Consider the following 24220-nt stretch of genomic DNA (forward strand, 5'->3'; position numbering starts at 1 on the left):
TAATAAAAGAATTATTGCACCATTTTGGATTGTCGGGTCATATTTCGAACTGTCGGGATTGGAAATCCCAACATTGATTTACTTCTGTCAAATCCATTCATAAACAATACAATTTACATTTATATGGTGCATTTTTAATCGGGAGGACATCCCAAAAGTGCTTTGCAGTGCTGGCACTTAAGCTGGGGGCAACAGCCAAGAGGGTGAGGAGAGGAAAGTTGGTCCCCCAAAAAACGGTCAAAGAGGTATGTTTTGAGACATGACTTGAAAGAGGGAAAGGAGAGGGCGATGTGGAGGAACTCTGGGATGGAATTCCAGAGACTGGGGACAGAATGGCTGAAAGCCTGCCCACCGATGGTGAGATGGATAGGGCGAGAACCTGGTACTTGCTGAGTGAAGAGAACAGCTGGGTCAGTAGGGTTGTAGGAGGTTGCAGAGGTAGGGTGGGATAACACTGTACTTAAAGGTAAGAATGAGGATCTAGATCTTGATCTGCTGGGGAATGGGAATCAATGGAGTTGAATGAGGTTGGGGATGACAGCCTCTGTTGTGTGAGAGGACATGGGCAGCAGAGTTCTAGGTAGTCTGCTTAGGGTGTGGAAAAGCTGGGGAGTATAGCAAACAGAGCATTGGATGTAATAAAGGGATGAATGATGGTCTCAGCAGTCCAAGGAGAATGGTAATGGTGGAGGCAGACAATGTTTCAGAGGTGAGGAAAAAACTTCCCTTATAGATATCTCTTTTTATAATAATAATCGTTGCATTTGATATAACGCCTTTTCATGTCATTGAGATGTCTCAAAGCGCTTCAGAGAATATTCTGTAACGTAAATTGACTGTATTTTGTGGGCAAAACATGAAAGCCAATTACGCAAAGCAGGGACCAAATTATTATTATTTAAACGATTTTTTAATGGGATTATTATCCCGGAAAGCAATCTTCCAATTGAATCACAACCAGTTTCTTACTTACTGCTAGACAAACAGAGACGTGTGGAGTAAGGAACTTGTCTAAGGTTTCGCCTTGCCTGGGAATCGAATCGGGTACTCTTGCTTGCGAGGCGAGTGCTCTAACCAATATGCTACAGGACTCCACTTTTTAAGTCTGAGGAGCTCCGGATTATCTAGCCTTTCCTTAGAGTTCATTCCTGTAATAGTGAGGAACAGCAATTTTTCTGCACTGCCTCGATGACATAAACTACCCTCTTCTGTCCAGACCCAACCAGGTGTAGCCAGAAAAAACACTGTATGGCTTTAACATTACTGTTGCAATATGAACTTAACTGACTGGGCAATATTGCCCAGGATCCAATTTGCCTTGTTTATTGCACAACTGGGTACTGTATTTCGCTCACAAAATACACAATCAATTCACTTTAGAGTCTATCCTGGAAGCACTCCGAGAAATCTCGACGACATGAAAAGCGCAACATCAAATGCAAGTATTATTATTATAAAGTCACAAGTCAATCAGCTTCCCCCTTAACCTTTACTTATACCAGAAGTAACACTTCACAGCATTTTAAAGTAATTTGATCATGCATCTAATATATATAATGCATCAAAAGTGAATAGCAAGTGAAACAAACCTGTTTTTCAAGCTTAACAGTAGATGTTGTATCAATTAATTGCTGTTCACTAACTGCATCAGATGTCTGCTGCTCCAGGTAAGTACTGCTCTCTCTGTATGCACTGATGGTGACAGAGTGAAAATCAGCACGTTCCTTCACCAGTACTTCAATGTAGTACCTAAAGATAAAAGAGGAGAGTATTGGTTATTCAGTCAGTCACTAAGAGAGTATAGCTTATCTATTTGGAGGTTCCTTCACCCCCACATATTACACACAAAGTGCCAGTAACAGTGGAATACCATTTTCATGGAATATTGAGTTTGTTATTTTTGTGTTGTTTTGTTTATTTTGGCTTAAAACGGAATTCAATTCTGTATGTTCCTGCTGAGCTGCTTTTACTTCTACATCAAGGAGTGTGAGGCAGTAATAAACAAGGCAAACAGGATGCTGGGCTACATTACCCCCAATGAGTTAAAATCACATCCCACCAGGCTATGTTCAGTGAACCAATCAGGCTGTACCGGAAATACTGACTCAGGTATAGTCACTGCAAGATAAAGGGCTGCCCAAGCCCCAGAGCAGTGGAGAGCAACAGGCTGATCTCTGGTGTTAGAGGGATGAACAACAAGGAACGACTAGATAAGCTGGGGCTCTTCAGCCTTCACAATGGACATTTCAGAGAAAACAGGATTTGGTCAACAGTTAGAATGGCTTATCAGGAAGAACAAAGGACACTGGCCTCATTTAAGAAACAGCTTATTACTGTAAATTTTGTAGATCGGAGTTCAGTTGCCATCAGTCAGCCAGTATGTCCTGCTTCCTTTCTGAACTCATTGCATATTAAATCTTAAAGTAGATGAAATATAACAGTACTTACTCTTTCCCTTTCTGAAGATGAACAACACTTGCTTTTGGCCAGCGAAATAGGTGGTAAGATTTAGAAGCGTAGATAATCCATTTTCCAAAGTTAATTTGAACCTGCAATTGACGTAAAGCAACACTTAAAGAGCTTTCAATGCATAGTCAACACGTATTATGTTTCATAGCATATTTATTAATCCACACTTGAAACCAATCCATATATTTAACTGTAAAAATCATAAGATAGTATTATTTAGATTAGACCATATGATCTCAACCTTCCTAAATCATCAAGCAATGTCTTAAATGAGTCCGGTGTTGTGGCCTCAACCACTTTTCCAGGTAACCCTTTAAACTAGACTTTAACTACCCATTTTTAAAAGGAAAACTTTCTGGTATATGTGCTAGAACTATGAATGTAAAATGAAGAATTTCACTAATTGTAAATCTGACCCAAAATTGCATATTGGATTCCACTAACATCTCAACTGCTGACACATTAAAAAAACTAATTTACATAGAATCACATAAACTGCAAGTGAATAATTTACCAACTAACTTTTCCAAACCAAAGGAAAACACTTCTGAGATAATTCTCTGAAGGTTTCCAAATTTAGAAACTCACAATGGAAAGCAGAGGAGAATAAGATTTACTCATCCACCAAAGTCAACAATTTTACTGACCTTTTTAGATTCACCTCTTCTAGCTATGGTTTTCATCAGTAGTATAGGAACAGTATCACAGTGATGAGTTAAAGTAGAACAATTCACTGCTCTGTTCTGATTGTTACTCCCTCTCCTGCTTTATAACACCAACATCAACAACAACTTGCATTTGTATAGCGCCCTTAGTGCTGGGCAGCGCCTAGAGTGCCAAAAAGTGGCGGAGCTTGATACTGAGGTGGAACTTGATGCTGAGGCTGGGGGAGGGAGGAAGTGACCATAAGCAAGGTCAAAGAAGAAGGTCTTCAGTCTTAAAGTGGGTCTTCACATATTATAGTAACATCTCCATTCTTTTCAATTTTTAAAAAAAATTCCGAGCAGTCCATTGAGTTCCTAAGCATTTATCCTATTTTTCTCTCCTCCTCTCCCATTGAGTGTGGTACTCGGTTAAGACTGCAAACTATAGATATAAGAGATGACTGTCTATAGTTTAGTAAATTTATGAACCTTGGTGGATGAGTAAATCCTATTCTCTGGTTTCCATTGTGAGTTCATAAATTTACAAACCTTCAGAGATTCATCTCTCAAGTGTTTTCCATTGGTTTGGAAATGTTAGGTGATAGAATCATATAAACTACAAGTAAATAATCTAAGTAAAGGATTTTTAAAGTATCAGCGGTTTGGAAGTTAGTGGAATCCAATGAACAACACAGGGTCAGATTCACAAGCAGTTAAATTCTTCATTTTACATACAAAATTCTAGCATAGGTACCAGAAAGCTTTTCTAACAAAAATGAGGAAGAGAAGATTAATTAAAGGGTTACCAGAAAGAGGGCTTAAGGCCAGAACGCTGGATCCATTTGGAAAGAAGAAGCGAGTTTTTCCTGGCGTCCTGGCCCAACAATTCCCCAAACAAAATTAGCCATTCACTTCATAGTTGTTTATGCAACATTGCTGTGTACAAATTGTCTGCCATGTTCACCTACATTTACACTTTATATTACATCTGGTGAAGTGCCTTGAGATGTCCACCTGACGTGAAAGACACTTTTACATCTATGTATTATAATTATTATTATTATTAATAATAATCCTTGCATTTGATATAGCGCTTTTCACGTCGGGAAGACGTCCCAAAGCGCTTCACAGAACACACTGTAAAGTGAATTGACTGTATATTTATGGGCGAACGTGGCAGCCAATTGCGCACAGCAGTGTCCCACAAACAGTCGTAGATTGAAAATGACCAATTTATTATTGTTTTGTTTTGGAGGGATTATTATTAGGCGTGTGGAGTAAGGAAACTTGCCCAAGGTTTCGCCCTGCCTGGAATTGAACTCAGGTCTCTCGCTTGCAAAGCGAGTGCTCTAACCACTGAGCTACAGGACTCCACGTTACTAACTATTATTATTATTAACTATTATTAACTGTTTCTCTTTGGTTTGAATTGCCAGTTCAGTGGCAGCAGCAGCTTTCTGTACCAGCAGGTTCAATGCTAAGTACAATACTAAAGAGAGCCAGACAGTGTTGTCTGCCTGGCATTACAATATTTGTACTGCATGATTTTTTGTAACTATGGGATTGACCACATGTACTGCAATGGTCTTTCTCAATCCTCCTTACCTTGTCTTGAGGGTGTCCAGTGGAGCTGAAATGCAGTGCATAACTACCTCGACCCTTGATGTAAAAACGGTAATTGTCAGTCACTGGGGGCACAAAAAAGCCACTGAATCGGGCAACAAATGGATCAGAGTCCTTTGACCGCTCATACGAAAGGGTATCAACCCAATTCACAGAATATCCTGGAGTACTGTTATTGTAGTTTAGTATCTCACTTAGCGATTCTGGGTTACTATTCGTCCAAATTTCCAATTTCAAACCCCTTCCACCTAAGTCAACACAGAAAGGAATAATGAATATGTGCATATAAACACGAAGAACATTTGCTAAAACTATTCCTGTGACATAATCTCATGAACTGCACTGTGATTCAAATTGAAATCATTGGAACACATCCAGCGGGAGAGTTCCGTGTACCAATAGTAAGTGGAAAACATTAGAGAGCTCACACAATCCTCTACACAAAGCATTAAGGACCTGTAACAACAATATTCATTCATATAACACTTTTATTTAGGAAAACATGCCCTGTAAGTTCTGTTAGCATTTCAGATGTGAAAGGCACTATATAAACGTAAATTGTTATCCTAATTCTCTGCTTTTATATTCAATACCTCTTCCTATGAACTCCAGCATCTTATTTACCTTGCTGATGGCTCTCTATACTTCTGAACTAATTTTTAGTGCTTTATTTACAGAAAACCCAAGTATTATATGTTTATCAACTTGACCTGGAACTTCAACATTTAAATATTTCAATCCCATTTCCAAGGCGTTAACGTTACTTACCTTAGCAATGTTGTGAAGTATGTATCTGAATATATTCTGCAAGGATTTATTCTTATATACTCACGCTTTCAAAGAACCAGCACAGGCTTCTTACATGCTAAACATTTCTATGGTATTATGCTTCTTTGTGTGAACTATCTATCCAATGGCTACATTGAAAACTTAGATTTTTATTAAATTTAATTCAGCACAGCAAAAGAACTTCACCTGGAAAGATTGTTCTCTCAGTATTATCTTCTTTAGGTGTTTTGCAGATTATTTGATTGTTGCTGAGACTTATAATATCACAGTTTTGCCCTGTATGAAAGTAAAAAAAAGGAAGAATTGTATCAAGAATGTAAGAATGACTTTTGTTTCTTTTATGGATGGTTCATGATTCAAATATTTAAACAGAACCAATTTTATTATTTCACTAACCATCGTGCTGAGTATATAACAGATCACAATTTGAATAAACCAAATGGCGATGGGCTTACATGTCATTGGCTGTAAATCCTGCATTTCAATATTTTGTAGTTGATTTGATTAGATTATAAATGCTGTTAAAAACAACAGTTAAAAATAGAACAAAGTAATTCAGTAACAAGCTGAATGTAATCTATGTCCTCTATAAACCCCAAATTTCACCTAGTCAATAAGACCACTTTGTTTTAAAGTGCAAAATTGTCAAAAAGTTCGGTCTTAAATTGGAAACTGGTTCTTTTTCAGAGCTGCAGCAAACCAAATTGTCCATCATTCTGTCTGATCTTAAATTTTAAGACTAAATTGTATAACAGGTTAACAATAGATGGAATTTCAAATCTCTTGATACCTTTTATCATAACTCTAGCTGAGGAATCTGTTTCATCAAAGAATTGGCCGGTTACTGTCAGTCGGGTTCCTCCTTCCACACTCCCTGCAGATGGGTAGATCCCTCTGATCTCTGAAAAGACAACACTACACAGATGTTTAAAAGTTACAGTTAACATTATTTTTTAACAAGCTTTCGGGATGGGAATATATTTTAAGATACACAAAGTTCCATTTGTTCCACGGTTAAATGCAAGTTGTTGTTGTTTATGCTTGATGGCAAATAAACCATTTAAATGCTGCTATGTATATCAAGCCAAGGCCAAAATTTGCCAAGTAAATTGAAAAGCACAGGAAGTTGTTGCATTTGCAACACAAGTAACTGAGCTGCTGTATGTATTACCACAACATAGTTTATCTTTTGTTAAGTGCACATGCCAATGTGCTGCTGCTTTTTGTATGTAATACAGAAATGCACAATTTGCAGGAGCATGTATAAATCACTTCTAAATTTCTTAGATAAATTAATTAAACACTTGCCTATTAAACCTAAATCTGCAAAGCTACTTTGTGTTAGACCAATCTATAAAACTAATGTGTGCTTATAAATCCTGAAGCAGTGCTGATTGTTAACAATGCCAATATTCATCAAGTTTTGCACAAGCAATTCACTAAAATGAAAAGTATTCATCCTGACACCATCCTCTGACTCAGAAGCAAGGGTGCTAGCAACTGAGTTAGGCTGATACCAATATACTGAATTTTATGCACCATATTTAAAGTAACATACACATATGCAATAGCCAGAGGAGACAAAACAGACTTCAACAGAAAACATAATTAACCAGTTGAAATTGTAGTTTCCTTACCTGCAAATGTTTGGAACATACTGATTTTATTCAGGGAAGAAACAAAGTGGGTGTAGGTTTCAGGCAAAGATCTACAACAGGAAACAAAGAGGCAATTTTCAGTCTATATTTGAAATTGCAGGATTACTTTGAAGTTTCACTTGGCATGTAATTCAAACCAGTGAAATCCAATTTGTGCACTGTAAGAACTTTGGAATCACTTGCAACATAACCATTAGTGAATGCTTTATATGTGTCTAAAATTGCATTAAAATCTTGGTAGAATGAGTAGGATATAACTTTATAAGATTTTTTAAAGTGGAAACAAGTCTATTCAAAGGGATTAGGGGAGCCAAGAGAGAACTAGAAAGGGCTGTGGAATAGCCAAAAACGTCTTCCAGTATTATAACAGTTAGAGGGTAGTTAGGGAAAACATTAAAATCCAAAGGGGTCCAACGGCTGTTGAAAAATCAAGCCTAACAGGATATTGTCCAACATTTATATGACTCTTTCCTGGAGATTTTTTTTAACAGAGAAGACACTAAAAAACATCCAATGTACTCTATTTGAGCTCCCGGATTTTGATACAGTATTACAATACAATTTACAATTATATAGTGTTTTCACATTTGGAGGCTGTCTCAAAGTGCTTGGCACTGCTGGCTGGCCACTTGAGCTAGTGGGTAATATAATAATATTAAATGGGAGCCAGAAGGGCAAAGGGAAAGTTGATTGAAAGTGCGGTCAAAGAGATATGAGCAAGGTTTATCATATGATAAAGTCTTTGACTATAAAAATTGTAGTTAACAAATACTGAAATTCCATCTAAGTGGAATCCAATGAATACAGTGATTGTGGCATTATATCACCTCAAAGATCAAAGCTACTACAATTTTTAAAAAAATCTTACCTTCCATAGCGCTCCACAATGAAGCTCACATTGTGATCACCTGGGATAATATTGATTATGAACAAAGTATTAGTAATACAGTATTAATACACTAATAAAGTGATATTAAATAATATTCTTTTAAAAAACATAGAAAACTTACCAACATATGTCCCAGTTATTTTGCAAGTTATTGTACCCATCGAACTATGCTCACTTTCAAGCTCCAAGCCATACCTAAAAAGTCCAAAGTGTAAAATCAAATTCTTGCAAATCCTTTATAAAAAAATAAAATTATTATTATTTGATATAGAGCCTTTGATTTGATATTTGATATAGAGTCTTATCACATCTTTGCGACATCTCAAAGCGCTTCACAAAATATACTGTAAAATAGTTTCAGTAATTTAAATAAAGCATAAATGAATATTAAAAAATAACAATCTTACAAAGTATCGGAATCAGGATGAAGGAGTTCACAAGGCATTCCTCCAAAATAGACTCTGTAAATGAAGTTGCATAACAAAGTTAATTAAGTAGTGCTATAATAATATCCGTGCATTTGATAAGGATTATTATTATTATTATATAGCACCTTTTATGTCACAAGGACACCTCAAAGCGCTTTACACAATTTAATAAAGTGTAGTGACTGTGTATTTTGTAGACAACATGTTACCTTCATTTTAAATGTTTCTCCTTTTGAGTAAGGTGTTAATTAAACTTCAGATGCTAAAGTAATGATATTTCAATTCAAGGTCGTATTCCATATACTAAAAGTGGTCCAATATAGGTAAAAGGACTTAGAATCAAAAAGGATGTTCTTTTCAATGCTTTGGTGTATACTGTTTTGCTTTACTGTGTCTGTTGAACAATGATTCAACATGTGGAATTATAATAGACTGAGGAAATTAAGACATCTTAACTTGAAAGCCTGTGGAGAGATCCAAAGTTACTTCCTGGCTTAGTGGCAGATGAGATAGAAAGGCTACTTCACCACATGACTACAGAACTCATTTTTTTCTCTCACTAATTAATAATAATAATAATAATTTTCACTGCTTCTCTCCTGAAGATATTTAAATCCTTTTTTCTTTTAATGGTATATCGTTTCATAAATGTTATTTGCTACCAAGTGTTTATCATTGATGTTTGGATCCTCATCAAAAAAATGTAAGGATTATATCTCGCAAGAAGATTTTTCAGATCAAATTACTGGTCGGCAGGTGTAAAGAAAAGTTCCAAAAACAGCCATAAAATGCTCGTCCAATTTATATGGAGGATTGTTGGTCAGGAGACTGGAAGAAGCAACCCTGGTTCCGAACTGCAACATTGGATTCTTAACATCTCCCTGAAAGGGCAGACAGGATCCTGGTTTCATATTTCACCTGAAGGATGGCACCTTCTAAATTGTAGCGCTCCCCTCAGCATTAAACCAGAGTAACTAAACAGACTAAACAGTTTTTTTAAAAAAATAGTCTAGTTTACCTCAGAAGCCTAGTTTTCTTAGAACTCTGTACTGAATGACTGCCAAAGACATCAGTGAATACTTGTCCGTGCATAGTAATGAGTGTACCTAGAAACCCAAAACATGACATCAGAAACAAGACATCAGAATCTCGCAGTTAACAGAATTTAAAAACAGACTCATCTTGTGTGGGCTGACATATATTATGTGATTATAATAAATCATTGAATGATTCTTGATGCATTTGACAGTGGTGTGAGTTGTTGGATGAGATGCTCCACTTGATTCCTCCCACCCCAAGGACCCCTCTGTGTTGAAAACTGCTCGGCCTTTGAAAGCAGCTAAATTAGGATAGTAACTTAATTCAGCAATTATCCTGTGTCACAGAACTCAAATGCTGCCTGATCTGAAATCAAACTGAAACCAGAGGTATAGAAAACAAAGGTGATGTCAATTGTGTTTTTAAAAAAAGAGCATTTCAATGTACACTCGTCAGGGGCAAGTGGTGATAGTCCCCAGCTATAGTTTACGAATCGCTCAAAATCTAGAATGTTTAATAATGTGTTTGATGTGATAATTATTAAACCAAATGGATTATGAAGCACAGGAATTTCATTCTTCTAACTGATCTTTTCCTCAATTTAGACCTGCTTGTCCCAACACAGCCCTTCCAGAAAACAGGTGAAAAAGGCATTAGTTTCTGCAAGTAGCATGAGGGAATTTTTGCTTTGCTCTTGTTTTACTGATCAGATGAGAAAATACACATTTTTTCCTTAAAAATTTAAAATCAGACCTGGTAATCCAGATATCGGAAAAATTCCATCGATGGTAGGTGTTTTGTCCAATCTGGACTGTAAAAAACAAAGTCAGAAGTTATTGATGCTAACAGCCTTTAGCTTGATTCAGCCATCCAAGCTCTTTAGGCTAATAGCATAGGTGGGTATTTGTTTTAATATTATAGGATGGATTTCTGACTCCATTAACTTATAGTGGACAGTGAAAGCTGCCTGTGTTTTTTCTATGACCCACCACTCCTGTCATATAACTGTTGTGTCTTCTGAATATACTCTTAATAAGGAATCTTGTTAGAGGTCCATGCTCCGTGCTGAAGTGGTGTTCCTATGGCTCTGCATGATGTACTTCCAGTTATCAGAGGGTTTCCCTTTCTGCGTGACTTGTATTCCATATTAAATAATCCTGTTGGAAGTTATTTAGACCCTTATACATTTTTTTTAGATGTGTGTGCTTAAAAATATCCCACTGACCCTAAAGGACCATCTGTAGCCACTGTCAGTGATTGGAACTCCATCTACACTCACAGCAACATAATATCTGTCATCTGGTAGAGGTCTGCAAAACAAGGGAAAGGCTCAATTTCTGTGTATTACAACATTTCTAAATCTGCATTAATATAGGCCTATATATACAAGATGCATACAGTCTATCTCGCCAGTTCCAAATATAACTACTTCCTCTCCTTAGCTAACATATTCCGCATTAATGAAAAGCATTCCATCTTAATAATAATGTTTGATATAGCACCTTATCGGGTTTCAAAGCTTATTTTGTAGGTGAAAACAACAGCCAATTTGCACCTGGAATATCCCACAAACAGCCATGAAGTGAGTGACCAATTTTATTTGGAGTTTTGTTGGCCCGAATACTGGGAGAAATTCCTGATGAACAGGAAGGAGCCTGGTGTCTGATAGGGGACACAAACACATATGTTACGTTATGCCAGAATCTGGGAGTCACCGTCACTTTTGTCTCCAGTTGTGAGCATAATATTAATAGACACTTCAGAATACACTACAAGTTCCAAACAAGAGTACACTTATTACGCGTATTAGTTGCCCTGAGAAGGTAGTGGTGAGGTCTACTTTCAGTTAGAATTAATATTAAGTTGCATTTGCTTTTTCTTAAATAGTGTACATTTTGTTACTTCCTTAAAGGCCTGAAATTCCACCTAGCTTTAGCATGTAAAATTAGGTTGTCTTAAAATACATGACTACAGAATTGTGTAAAATTCCTAAATTCAATCTTAATTTGGAAGCTGGTTCTTTCTAATAACAGACATAGCAAATTAAGGGAGGGAAGAGGGAAGAGAGTGTTTTTAGGTTTCTGAAATCCAATCCCATGGCACATCCAAAGACCGTTCACTTAAAAACATTTATTTAAATAAAAATCTGTGAAATAAATTCTAACTTTTCTAACACATGGAGTCAATTATTTAATACTTAGGCTAAATTCTACCTGGTGATGCAAATGATTTGTGTTTCATCGCTGGAGTCCTTCTCCACATCACAGGGGATGGATCTCACGTCAGACACCAGGCTCACACTGTTTCCTAACTTTTCGTTTCCAGATCCGTAATTAAACTGATTTTCTCCCGCAAATCCTGTAAAGAAAAACAATGTATGTTATTGCGAACACAGGATTGAGATTTCCGAGTATACTCAATACAAAAGACAAACAACTTCTTACCTGTGCCTCTGATGGTCAACCTAGTTGCTCCATTTGTGCTACCAATATGAGGCTCAATATGAGAAATTGCTGCATCTGAAAAAATAAATTGGGTCATATTTCAGTTCTAAACTAAAATGGATGAAATTTGCTAAATAATTCAAATTAAGGAATTGATATTCACAATTACACAGTTCCATTTAACTTTTCACGTTAATAATCCTTGGACTTGATATAATGCCTATAATGTTGAAAAGCCTCAGAGCATATCACATGTAATTGTTGTCAAATGCAGTGATCCGATACAACCACAGAGGGCTGGCTCGATTCTGACATTCTATTACCAGGCATGTTACCTAGGCCCCAGTTCAGCTCCAAGGAAACCCTGCTTACCTCCCCCCAAGATGTATGTAATCCAACACCTCAGCCAATTTGTACATATCAAGTTCCACAAATTCAGCAATTTGACTCATTCATTTACAGAATTGTTGACTAGGACACTGGGAGAAACTCCCTTTTTCAAATTGTGTCATGGGATATTTAATGTTCAACTATGCAATGGCAATATGATTACCCCTGCTGTAGTCAAAACACTAAACTCTATCGATTATGTGATTTCTGACCTCTTCAAAAACAAAGATCTAATTAAATCTCTTTTGAGAAAAAAGTTACGTTTCCACATTTTTATTTCTGGCAGGTTGTCTGACACATGCGGAAGGAAACCCATTATCATACTTAAGAATATTCAAACCAAACTGAGTGTTCCACATATGTACGTCACTCACACATGAAAATTTCCCTGTTTACGGAGTGGAATGCACAATCTCTCTCTGGAGGAACATAACCTGCTTACCTAATTCTGGAGAGCACTTATAATGATGATAATAATATAATAATAATAATCCTTGCATTTGATATAGCGCCTTATCACATCTTCTAGACGTCTCAAATTGCTTCACAGAATATGCTGTAAAGTGAATTGACTGTATATTTGTGGGCGAAACGCGGCAGTTTGTGTCCCACAAACATTCGTGGATTGAAAATGACCAATTTATTATTGTTTTGTTTTTTGGAGGGATTATTATCAGGCGTGTGGAGTAAGGAAACTTACCCAAGGTTTCGCCCTATCTAGAATTGAACCCAGGTGTCTCGCTTGCAAGGCGAGTGCTCTAACCACTGAGCTACAATATATGAATACAGTAATGATATCAATTATAAAATTATTATTATTTATTATTTTTAAAAACCCTTGCATTTGGTATAACGTCTTTCATGTCGGGAGGACGTCTAAAGTGCTTCACAGGATATGCTGTAAAGTGCAATGATTGTATTTTGTGAATAAATGTGGCAGCCAATTTTGCACACAGCAATGCCCACAAACAGCCATTTTTATAAAAATGGTTTCATTTTCAAAACAAATATTTGTTACAAATGAATATAGTTACCCAGATGTACCTGTGTTTCTTTGAAAGGAGATGGAGAGAACAATAAGAACTATCTGAAACCTACGCCACAGCAGCTTGGGTTTCATAGTGCCCCCAAAGTTGTAATGCTGATCCCAACACTTGGTACTTTCTTCTGCACAGAGGAGAATTCACACATTAATAGGTGAATAGAGAAAAATGACATTTAGCATCAAACACTCTGCAGTCCCCGAGTTACTGGAATCAAGGAAGTGCCAAGATAAGCAAATTCAGATGTGAATAATGGAATAATACCACCCTATCTTCAACCTCTCTTTCCTTTCCAAGGTCCTGGAACGAGTTGTTGCTTCCCAGCTTCACTCTTTCCTCTTCTGCCACTCTCTTCACAAATCAAACTGCTCACAGCACAGAAATAGCTTTGGTCAAAGTGCCAGATGACATTTTGTCCACCTGCGACCAGGGCTCCCTCTGCCTCCTTGTCCTCCTTGACCTCTCTGCTGCCTTCGATACCGTTAACCACTCTATCCTCCTCCACCACCTCTCCTCTTCCCTCAACATTCACGGTTATGTCTTTGAAGAGTTCAGATCCTAACAGATCCTGACATTTTAGCATCACGTTACATTCAGGATCTCAGTCCGGTGTGGATAAAGGGAAACGTGATTACTCTACAAGTGATTAGGTTGCGCTCTACATATAAAATTGTTAACTGTGTAGTTACAAATATAGAATAAGATATCTTTTTAATCTTATCCTATCAAGTTTGTGCGTCAATTTTACCAAGATAATCTGTAGGTCACTGTGAACCACCTTACCTGTACCCACGGCCAGCTCCAGGTAAAAGCATTCAGCTCAGGTTGCTGGCTCTTTACTCTCAGTTTCTCTGCAACACTATTTATTGTGTGCAAGGGGGTGGAGAGATAAGGATCATCATAGGAACTGGGTGGAGTGAGTTGCATTGATATTTGATCATGATTATTCATATCACTAATCGAGATGACTGTTAGCAACCAATTGTAAACAGCATCATATGGATTAGTTGAATTGGAAATGAGATGTGTTTGTGACTGTGTGAAGCACTATAAAACATGTCATATAAATCATCTAGGCATAGATTACAATTATTTTTGAAAACTTATCACTTGGCATTGCTACTCATATAGATCATATATAAAATATATGAGAATCTAACTTTTAGGTTGTCTCTCTGAGCTGAAATTGTCATTTTTTCCCACTTCGTGTTACATTTGAAGCAGTGCCTGCCTTTCATGTCGGGAAGACATCTCATTAAAGTGTTTCATAAGATTTACAGTAATGTGTAGTGACTGTGTATTTTGTAGATGAATTTTGGAAATGGGAGTTGATGGTGATTCAACAATTTATGTTGTGTTTAGCAACCTTTGTGTTTTTATACACTGATCTTTCATTAGTCATTGTTCGACTAGTGAATTTAAAATGTATACACCTACGTGCAATACCTTTCACATTAAAACGATATGCTAAAGAACTGCAGGAATGATTGTCTTGTGTGTCAGAAAAAAATCTATTTTATACTTTTCATTTATAGTGACTTTCAGCAATTCAAGTCACACTTGGTGGATCAAATTTTAGATTGAGCTTTTTTGGCACAACAGAATTAATAAGTCTGTCACATTACTCACTAGTATTGCAATACCAAATGTTTTCTATATTAAAAAGAGGAAGTCTATAAAGTTGAGAGAGTAGTTGAGGGAGCTGGACTGGAAGTTTTATAATAATATTCCTTGCATATTGGAAGGATATCTCAAAGCACTTCACAAAATTTACTGTAATAGTGTAGGGATTGTGTATTTCATGATGAATGCGGCAGTCCCACAAACAGCCATGAGGTGAATGATTAATTTGGGGGATTGATGGCCAGGCCACTGGGAAAACTCTTTCGTCTTGTTGAAAATTGCCTTGGAATCTTTTATGTCCTTGGCCCCCTCCCCACCCAGCTTCTGGTCACCCAACTCCCCCTCCTCTGCCCACTACTGGCTGATACAATCAACCAAACCCTCTCCTCAGGCTCTGTGCCACTCCCCCTCAAAACCACTGTCATCACTCCTCTCCTCAAAAAACCTACCCTTGATTCCTCCAACCCCACGAATCTCAGACCCATTTCAAACCTGCCCAAAGTTTTGGAACGCGTAGTTGCAAATCAACTTCGCTCACACTTCTCCCTCCACTCTCTACTTGAACCTCTCCAGTCCTGTTTTCATCCTGCCCACAGCACAGAGACAGCGCTTGTCAAAGTAACAAATGACGACCTCTCTCCCTGTGTGATCAGGGCTCCCTCTGCCTCCTCGACCTCTCTGCCACGTTTGACACAGTCGATCACCTCATCCTCCTCCACTGCCTGTCTTCCCTCATTCACCTTAGTGGGAACGCACTCCCATGGTTTGAGTCCTACTTACGTCTACTCCCACCGGTCATCTGCGGGGTACCCCAAGGCTCTACCTTGGTGCCTTTCTTTTCCTTATCTACATGCTCCCTCTCAGCGATGTCATCTGCAGTCATGGGATCAACTTCTACATGTATGTGGATAACACCTAAATCTACTTCTCTTCCTCCACCTGTGACTTCCTGTCCGCTGATATCCTGTCAACAACCTCTTCTTTCCTGTGGGTCTGAACTCCTCAACTTCCCCGGGTTCTCCCTCAGACTCACCGAACCTGTGCGTAATTTAGATGTCAAGTTTGATCCCCAGCTTTCCTTTCTAATCCACATCCGTTCCCTAACAAGGATCGCTTTCTCCACCTCCAACACACCTCTGTTTACATAGCAGTAAGTCGGAACCCGCTTGGTAGTCGATTGGCGGATCGCTTTTCCGGGGATAATAATTCCTTCCAAAAAAAAATAATAGTAATAAATTGGTCACTAAATTCACGATTGTTTGTGGGACACTGCTGTACGCAATTGACTGCCGCGTTTTGTCCACAAAATATAGTCAATTCACTTTACAATATATTCTGTGAAGCGCTTTGAGATGCCTCGAAGATGTGATAAGGCAGTATATCAAATGCAAGGATTATTATTATTATTGTCCATCAACATCCGTACTTCACAATAAAAGCAGCCGAAACGCTTCGTCACTTCCTGGCTGGACTATTCCAATATCCTCCCTAATGGTCTCCCCAACTCCATGATACACAAAATTCAACTAATTCAGAACTCCGCCATCCGGATTCTCATCCGCACAAAACTCCAGACCCCCATCACACTAGTCCTTGCCGGGCTGCAATGGCTACCAATTACCGAATGGATCGATTTCAAGATCCTGTCACTCATTTTCAAAATCCTTTCATGCCCTCGCAGCAACAACAACTTGCATTTATATAGTGCCCTCCACACCACGCGGCGTGTCAGAGCACTTAACAATGGCGGAGCTGGACGCCGAGCCAGGGGAGGGGGAAGGTGACCGTAGGGGCGGTCGAAGAGGTGACTGCGCCTCCCTACCTATCCGATTTGCTTACTCCCCACTCCATCACTCTGTGTCTCCACTTGGCTAGCTCTGGCTTCCTGTTCGTCCTTTGCTCCCTCCGCTCAATCATCGGCGGCCGTGCCTTGAGCCACTACGCCCCGAAACTCTGGAACTCTCTCCCTTAATCCCTCTGCTTTGTCCCCTTCCTCCCCACTTTCAGGAAGGCCTTCCTTTTTGATTGTGCTCATGGTCATCTCCCCTTTCCATCTCCCCCTTGGCTCGTTGTCAGACTCCGCCACTGTCAAGCGCTCCGGAACTCTCCCTGTTGTTGTTGTTGTTGTTGTTGTTGAAACATTTTTCTGAAAGTCCTTGTTTAGTTAATGGGTGTTACTAAGTAGTCATTTTCATTGAGATTATGTAAATTTCATTTTTGGAACAAAATAACAAAGAATATCGTTCTGGTGAAAGAATGGGGAAACTGACTTTAATCATTCAGGACGCTCAGATTGAGCTCAGTCAGGAAAAATCAATGTGAATCATTGTCAGGAAATTCAAGGGGAAATCATACAGGTATTTGATGAAAAAAGTCAATTGAGCGATCTGAGAAATAGAGTAGAGTATGATTGCTTTTATTTATTGCTTTGGGATTAGTTAGATGGGCCACATTGCTCTTTTCTGGTCCTATCATTCCTTTATATGCAATAAAAATCAATATGAAAAACATTGTATTCGGTGATTTACTGTTTCCAAGGTAACAGGTGTTGATGGGCAGATAAAATCCAGGAAAACTAAATCCAATAAAATCCCAAAACAGTAACCAGATTTCAAGAATTAAATTGAGTTAGACTGGGTGAGGTGCATCAAATCTCACCTCACATCTCGTTCATCACGTTTACCCAGTTGAGTCGCTGACACTGCTTTTTACATGGTTTATTGGTGGATTTCTATTCTGCAATGAAGTTGCTGAGCTCGAAAAAATATTTTAGAAGAAAAGTTGCATTTTCAAGCACAGATGGTGACAACACAGCGATTTGAATTAATGCTAAGTGATATTTATGATATGCTTATTTTGAGGGAACAACCTAAAATCAGTCATGATAAGCAATTCGGTGAGAGAACTTGTTTGGGAAACATTTAAAACTTGGAGCATTTGGGAAATCCACTGGCAGGCAAGTTTCAACAATATTAATTTTACATTTATAACGGCATCGTAAATGTCAGGAGGACGTCTAAAAGGGCTCCACTTTTAAAATGTGCAGTAGCAGTTTACCTTGCCATGCCAGTCAGAATTCAATTGCAATGCCATATTAATTTTATGGGCAAGGACCCATGTACAATCATCTTGGCAATAACAGAGGTTTGCATTGGGATGTCTATATTGCAGGCAATTTTTCACGGCAACAATAATTTGGCATACATTTGTAATTCACTGAAATTTCAGAATAGAATTTTGGTACATTTCATTATTGATCATAGGTCATTTATAGTTCATCCATACATTTCTATAAAAAATACACAAAATACAAAGTTACACTGTGTTCTCATTGTACTGTTAATAACAGTCTGAAATAATAATTCAAACACACTGAACAATCTATCATTGGATATGCAAATGATTTTGTCTTGTACATCATAGCTGTGGAGGCAAAGGATACGTTCATTGACTGGTATCAAGAGACGCAAACCATAAAAACAAGGAGATAGCTGCATCAAAGGTTTACCACATTGTATTTCCTCATTTCCTACTTGGTTTACAAGCTTAGTTTATGTGTCAAGAGACAAGGCTTGGGGCCCCCAGAGTGAGTACTGGGGTACTGCTGGAGTTTAACCAGCTAAAATCAGGCAGCTTGCCATTGAGACCACTGTGGACAAACTTCTCACTAGTTTTCCCAGGTAGGACCACCCTATCCTGCCTTACTTTGACTTGCAAGGTTAACAAGCTGAGTAGGAAAAGTCCCTGCTCCTAGTAGCCTGTTCGCCCTTCCAAGCCCTACCAATGAGCTACACATTACACCATCATTTGCGTTTCACTGGGATAATGAATGAAGTTAGTAAACATTACAGGCTTGAATTTACATGTCAGCATGATTAACCTTAGGATCTCTGATTTGGGAGTAAAGATGCAGAAGTCACACAGAGCTTACATGAGTTTGTTTTAAAAGGAATTTGCTGATAAAACATGGAAAACAAATACATCCTTGCCAATTTCTTGACAGCAAATATATGTTTTCTTTTCAATGTATAATATGCACAAAAACAATTACAAAAGATGCAAAATTAATGTTATTTATTCAGCTCATTTATGTATGTATGTATGTATGTATGTATGTTATTCCTATTGCAAAGGGTGTGCGTGTGAATGTTTATTATGTCAATAGATCCTTTTCTCTACTTAGCATCAGACACTCATAATACAGAGTGGGTTAGATTCCACATCAAATACTCTTTCCACAGGTCCAACAATAAACCTCAGCTTCAACTTAATGAAACACCTCTATATTGACTTATTGAACTGATGTGATATTTCACAGCCTCTTAGCAGCCTATCTGAATGAATGCCAATTTTATATCAGTGACAGTGCCATTTGCATATGGCCATATTATAAGCTATGGTTTGGCATGTGATTAAATTCCACAAACTGGGTTCAGGTTGTGCAAACTAGTTTCACCCTTGCAACTATCAGAGAGACAGAGATGAAATTCTTTGGTAAAATTTGTGGCATTTCATAATGCATTTGATAACACATTGGATGTACATTATCATGAAATGTTACAAATTTCACCCCCTATAAATCCAATTGCCCTGTGCATCGCTTTTGAATGGAGTTAGTAAACACGACAGGGTTGAATTTACACGTTAGCATGATTATCCTGGTGAAATACAAATGAGTGGTGCAATTGGCAGGATTTGAGGGGCAGAACAGTTACTGGGATTTTTCCCACTCAACCACTGAATTAACATGTTTGGGGGATTAATCTGAGGATCTCTAATTTGGGGATTAAAGAAACAGGAGTCATGCAGAGCAACTGCGTGAATTGAATTTACATGTTAGCACCTTAGGATCTCTAATTTGGGCAGGAAAACCCAACTTCATCTCCACAAATGGCTTCTCCTCCAGCCCCTGCACCATCTCGTGTAGCATTCCTCAGGGCTCTGTCCTTGGCCCCTCCTCGTCAATATCTATATGCTCCCTCTTGGTGACATCATCCGCAGACATGGGGTCAACTTCCACATGAATGCAGATGACACCCAACTCTATCTCTCTGCCTCTACCCTCGACTCCAGGACCACTGTTGACCAGACAGAATGTCTATCAGACATCAAGTCCTGGATGAGAGTTAATTTTCTTCAGTTGAATGTCAAAAAGACCGAGGCTCTCCTGATTAGGTCCCGTCAGCACCTCCTCACCTCAGGCACTGGCAGCATCACCATCCATGGTTGCACCCTCCACCTTGTTAAGCCAGTCCGGAACCTTGCTGGTGTGTTTGACCCTCAACTATCCTTTCTACCCAACATCTGCACCATGAATCGCTCTGCCTTCCCCCATCTCTGCAACATCGCCCGGCTCCGCCACTGTCTCACACCACAGGCGAAAGCATCAATGCTTGACTATGCAAACTCATTGCTTGTCGATGTCCCCAACTCCTCCCTCCATAGGCTGCATTTCATCCAGAACTCTGCATCCCACGTCTCTCCCACACCAGGCTCCATGACCCAATTTCCCCCATCATCGTCCGACTCCATTGGCTTCCCATCACACAGAGGATACAGTTCAAGATCCTGGTCTTCAGCTTCAAAGCCCTCCATGGTCTTGCTCCCCCTTACCTCTGTGACCTCCTAACTCCCTACCATCCTGCTCGCTCCCTCCGATCAGTGGGCTTCGGCTTGCTTCACGTCTCCGCCTCGCTCACTCCACTATTGGTGGACGGGCCTTCTGCCAATCTGCCCCCACTCTCTGGAACTCCATCCCGCAGTTCCTCCGCCTTGATCCTTCCCTTGCCTCTTTCAAGATCCATCTCAAGACCCTCCTCTTCGACCGTGCTTTCGATCTCCTTGCTTCCGCCCCTGCCCTCCACCCCTCCTGACCCCCAACCTGGGTCCGAAACTCTGTCTGTCCAGCACCTTGGGATGTCCTCCCGATGTGAAAAGCGCTGTACAAATGTAATCTTGTTGTTGTTGCAAAGATAATAATCCTCATTATTATCATTAATATTTAATAATATTACTAATTATTAATATGAATAACAATATGTATAATAATAATCATAATAATGGTAGTAAGTGTTCCTCAGGAAGTGCTGATTTCAGAGAATGGTTTCCCTCAGATACAAGTTGGTGAAAGGTGCTCTGTTCCTGCTTGAAGCAAGCACCTCTGGTTACATTAGCTGTTTACTTGTTTCAAATAGTTCTTAGTAATGTAATGACAAATCCTTGCATTTGATGTAGTTCCTTGTCATGTCGTTGAGAAGCTGTTCAGAGGATTTTATTGTGAAGAATTGTGAAATATTTGTAAGTGAACGCAACAGCTGATTTGCGCACAACAGCCCCCCTTCCCCCAGCTCTCTCCCGGCTTGGGGTCCCTCTCAATCATTACAAAGTGCTTTGAGACGTTCTCTCAAAGTGAACACCGCCATATATATTTATACTTATGTGTGTATATATACACTAAAAACGGTATATATATTTATTTATGTGTGTGTAAATTGTTATTTATTGTTGATACCTCTTTTCAAATAGTGCCATGGGATCTTTAATGTCCAGCTAAACAGGCAGACAGGACCTCGATTTAACATCTCAGTCGAAGGATAGCACCTCTGACAGTGCAGCATACCCCAGTACTGCATTGGAATGACAGACGAGACTCTGAGTTCAAAGTCCTGACTTGAGGCTTCATCCCACAATCTTCTGAATCGAGAGTGCTACCAACTGAGCCTGACTGATTCATAATTTCACATCCTTTGATTTTATTCCATTGGTTTTCTAAATCTCTCTGCATTATTTAAATTCTGCTCATTTATATACTGCTCGTACAAATTTAAAGTTTGTATGTTTGTGTACAGCGGGTGTTTGTGTTTGTTTAACAGCTGTGATGTAAAAAAAAACTATTGTTTGATTAATAAACTGTTATTTACATTCCAACAAACTTGTTTTCTTTTCAAAAATCAGTCTGCTATAAACGTGCGCTGAATTTACAGCTGGACTGAATGCCATAACAGTACACAGACACGATGATCATGAGAGGAGTTTGGATGAGGAAAATCCTTTGACCCATTTAATTTCATACTTTCAGAATACCCACCCAACCATCCTCTTATCATACCATCAAGCTAAATTGTGTGTCCTGGCCTCAACTATTGATTTGCAATGCCCAAAGAGAGTGAGATTCTCAGAGTGAACACACCATCTTATAGTGCGTGATTGTAGAGGCATTCAAATTGTCTGAGCTACAGCCTGACCAAACCACACACGTATCATTGCTATGGTTCAATAGTTTGAGAACTGGGACAAACAGCTAAGCTGTTTTGTACCTCCCTCCAAGCGACACACACAAAATATTCCTGCCGCCATCCCAGTGCACAAATAAGTTTGCCTGACCCTCAGTCCTATCACCACCAGCAATTTAAATGTGAATGTCTACTCAATTACTTTGGCATGAACACCACAGCCATATAAATAATGGTCTTTGGAAAGTGGATCCAGGAAGACAATTAACAATTCAATAATCCTATCACTTAATGCATCAACAACAGATAGCATGTTTAGACATGTTCTTTTTATTCATTTCTCATTGTGACAATGAGTAATTCATCAGACTCTTATAGGATATATTCAGTGGTATTGATAGTGGGAAAGTACAATTCGAAACTTAAGATAAAACTTCTTTATATCAGATAATACATTACAGTTTGAACTGGTACAGTGTCTAGTAGTTTTTAGCTAAGCATTAAATGTAATTATTTCTTATTTACAAAAAAAGAATCCTTGCATTTGATATAACCCCTTTCACGATTGGAGGATGTCTTGAAGCTCTTTATGGGATTTACTGTAAAATGCAATAATTGTGTATTTTATAAATGAACATGGTAACTACTTTGCACACAGCAATGTTCCACAAACAGCCATGAATTGAATGATCAATTTATCTGGTGTATTGTTGTCCAGGACATTGGGAGTAATGCCATCAGACCTCCTAAACAGGCAGATTGAACTTCGGTTTAACATCTAATGCGAACAAAGACACCTCCAACAATGTAATACTCTCCCAACATTATATTGGATTACTAGCTGCGATTTTCAAGTCCCAACCTGGGGCCACAATCCTCTGACTCAGAGGTAAGAGTGCTACCAACTGCAGCAGGCGGACATCCTTCATTTTCCATATTTACCGATTTTGCATCTACTGAATAAGCAAGCTAACTACCGATTCCTTCATGACTCGTGAAGTTGCTTCATTTGGCATCGTGAGGGGCATTTTTGTTCTGTTTATCCAGGAAACTGAAGCAAGCTCTGTAGATTCAATTACCACTAACGTATACTACCAAGTGTGAAACATGCAAGAACATGCACCAAGTTGGCTGAAACCATTCAATTGGTTCCCTCTGACGTGAAAGGCGCTATACAAATGTAATCTGTTGTTTGTTGTTGCTGCCTCTTTTCTGGAGACACTTGCAGTATACAGGGTTGTTTTCACGCTGCTCAGTCATTTGAAACCAATGAAAGTCTCTTAAGCCCCTCAGTAATTATGCCATTGTTGAGTTTCACTGCGGAGGTTTGATGTACAGACTCAATTAAAAAATGAATGGCCAGGGAAGGAGGCACAGCATGTTGGAACAGAAATGCACTGCAAGTGAGATACGGGTTTATGTACATAATTCACAAGTGAGCGAGAGGAGCTGGGTTCGATTCTCAGGCAGTGCAAAACGTTGGGTAAGTTTCTTTACTCCACATGCATCTGTTTACCTAGCAGTAAGTAAGGACCTCGTCCCTCAGGGCTCTGTCCTCGGTCCCCTCCTTTTCAGCCTCTATATGCTCCCCCTTGGTGACATCATCCGCAGACATGGAGTTAACTTCCACATGTATGCGGATGACACCCAACTCTACCTTTCCTCCTCTACCCTCAACTCCACGACCACCGATGTCCTGACAGTCTGCCTGTCCGACATCGAGTCCTGGACGAGAGACAACTTTCTTCAGCTCAACGTGCGCAAAACTGAGGCCCTCCTGATTGGCTCACGTCAGCGCCTCCGCACCTCAGGCGCTGACACCATCAGCATCCAAGGCTGCACTCTCCACCTCTCAAAGCCGTCAGGAACCTCGGGGTTCTGTTCGACCCTGAGCTGTCCTTTCTCCCTCATATCCGCGCCACAACTGGCACCGCCTTCCATCGCCTCCAG

At 39.1% G+C, this 24220-nt stretch overlaps 1 protein-coding gene across 1 annotated transcript in view; it reads right to left on the reverse strand.

Annotated features, from left to right (window-relative positions):
* Nucleotides 1-15837, reverse strand: part of pkhd1l1.1 (PKHD1 like 1, tandem duplicate 1) — a 95466-nt gene extending 79629 nt beyond the window's left edge. Inside the window, exons 1-16 of the mRNA XM_042347005.1 lie at nucleotides 15819-15837; nucleotides 13417-13539; nucleotides 11983-12057; nucleotides 11752-11896; nucleotides 10764-10848; nucleotides 10292-10349; nucleotides 9519-9606; nucleotides 8480-8533; nucleotides 8194-8267; nucleotides 8052-8091; nucleotides 7163-7233; nucleotides 6316-6426; nucleotides 5712-5801; nucleotides 4719-4984; nucleotides 2449-2549; nucleotides 1590-1749 (exon numbers count right to left, since the gene is read on the reverse strand). Of these exons, the coding sequence (XP_042202939.1) occupies nucleotides 1590-1749; nucleotides 2449-2549; nucleotides 4719-4984; nucleotides 5712-5801; nucleotides 6316-6426; nucleotides 7163-7233; nucleotides 8052-8091; nucleotides 8194-8267; nucleotides 8480-8533; nucleotides 9519-9606; nucleotides 10292-10349; nucleotides 10764-10848; nucleotides 11752-11896; nucleotides 11983-12057; nucleotides 13417-13539; nucleotides 15819-15837 (1560 nt within the window). The remainder of the gene's footprint in view (nucleotides 1-1589; nucleotides 1750-2448; nucleotides 2550-4718; nucleotides 4985-5711; nucleotides 5802-6315; nucleotides 6427-7162; nucleotides 7234-8051; nucleotides 8092-8193; nucleotides 8268-8479; nucleotides 8534-9518; nucleotides 9607-10291; nucleotides 10350-10763; nucleotides 10849-11751; nucleotides 11897-11982; nucleotides 12058-13416; nucleotides 13540-15818) is intronic.
* Nucleotides 15838-24220: the final 8383 nt, after the last annotated feature.

Source organism: Callorhinchus milii, unplaced genomic scaffold (assembly GCF_018977255.1).
Source record: "Callorhinchus milii isolate IMCB2004 unplaced genomic scaffold, IMCB_Cmil_1.0 Scaffold2, whole genome shotgun sequence".
Taxonomy (NCBI): Eukaryota; Metazoa; Chordata; class Chondrichthyes; order Chimaeriformes; family Callorhinchidae; genus Callorhinchus; species Callorhinchus milii.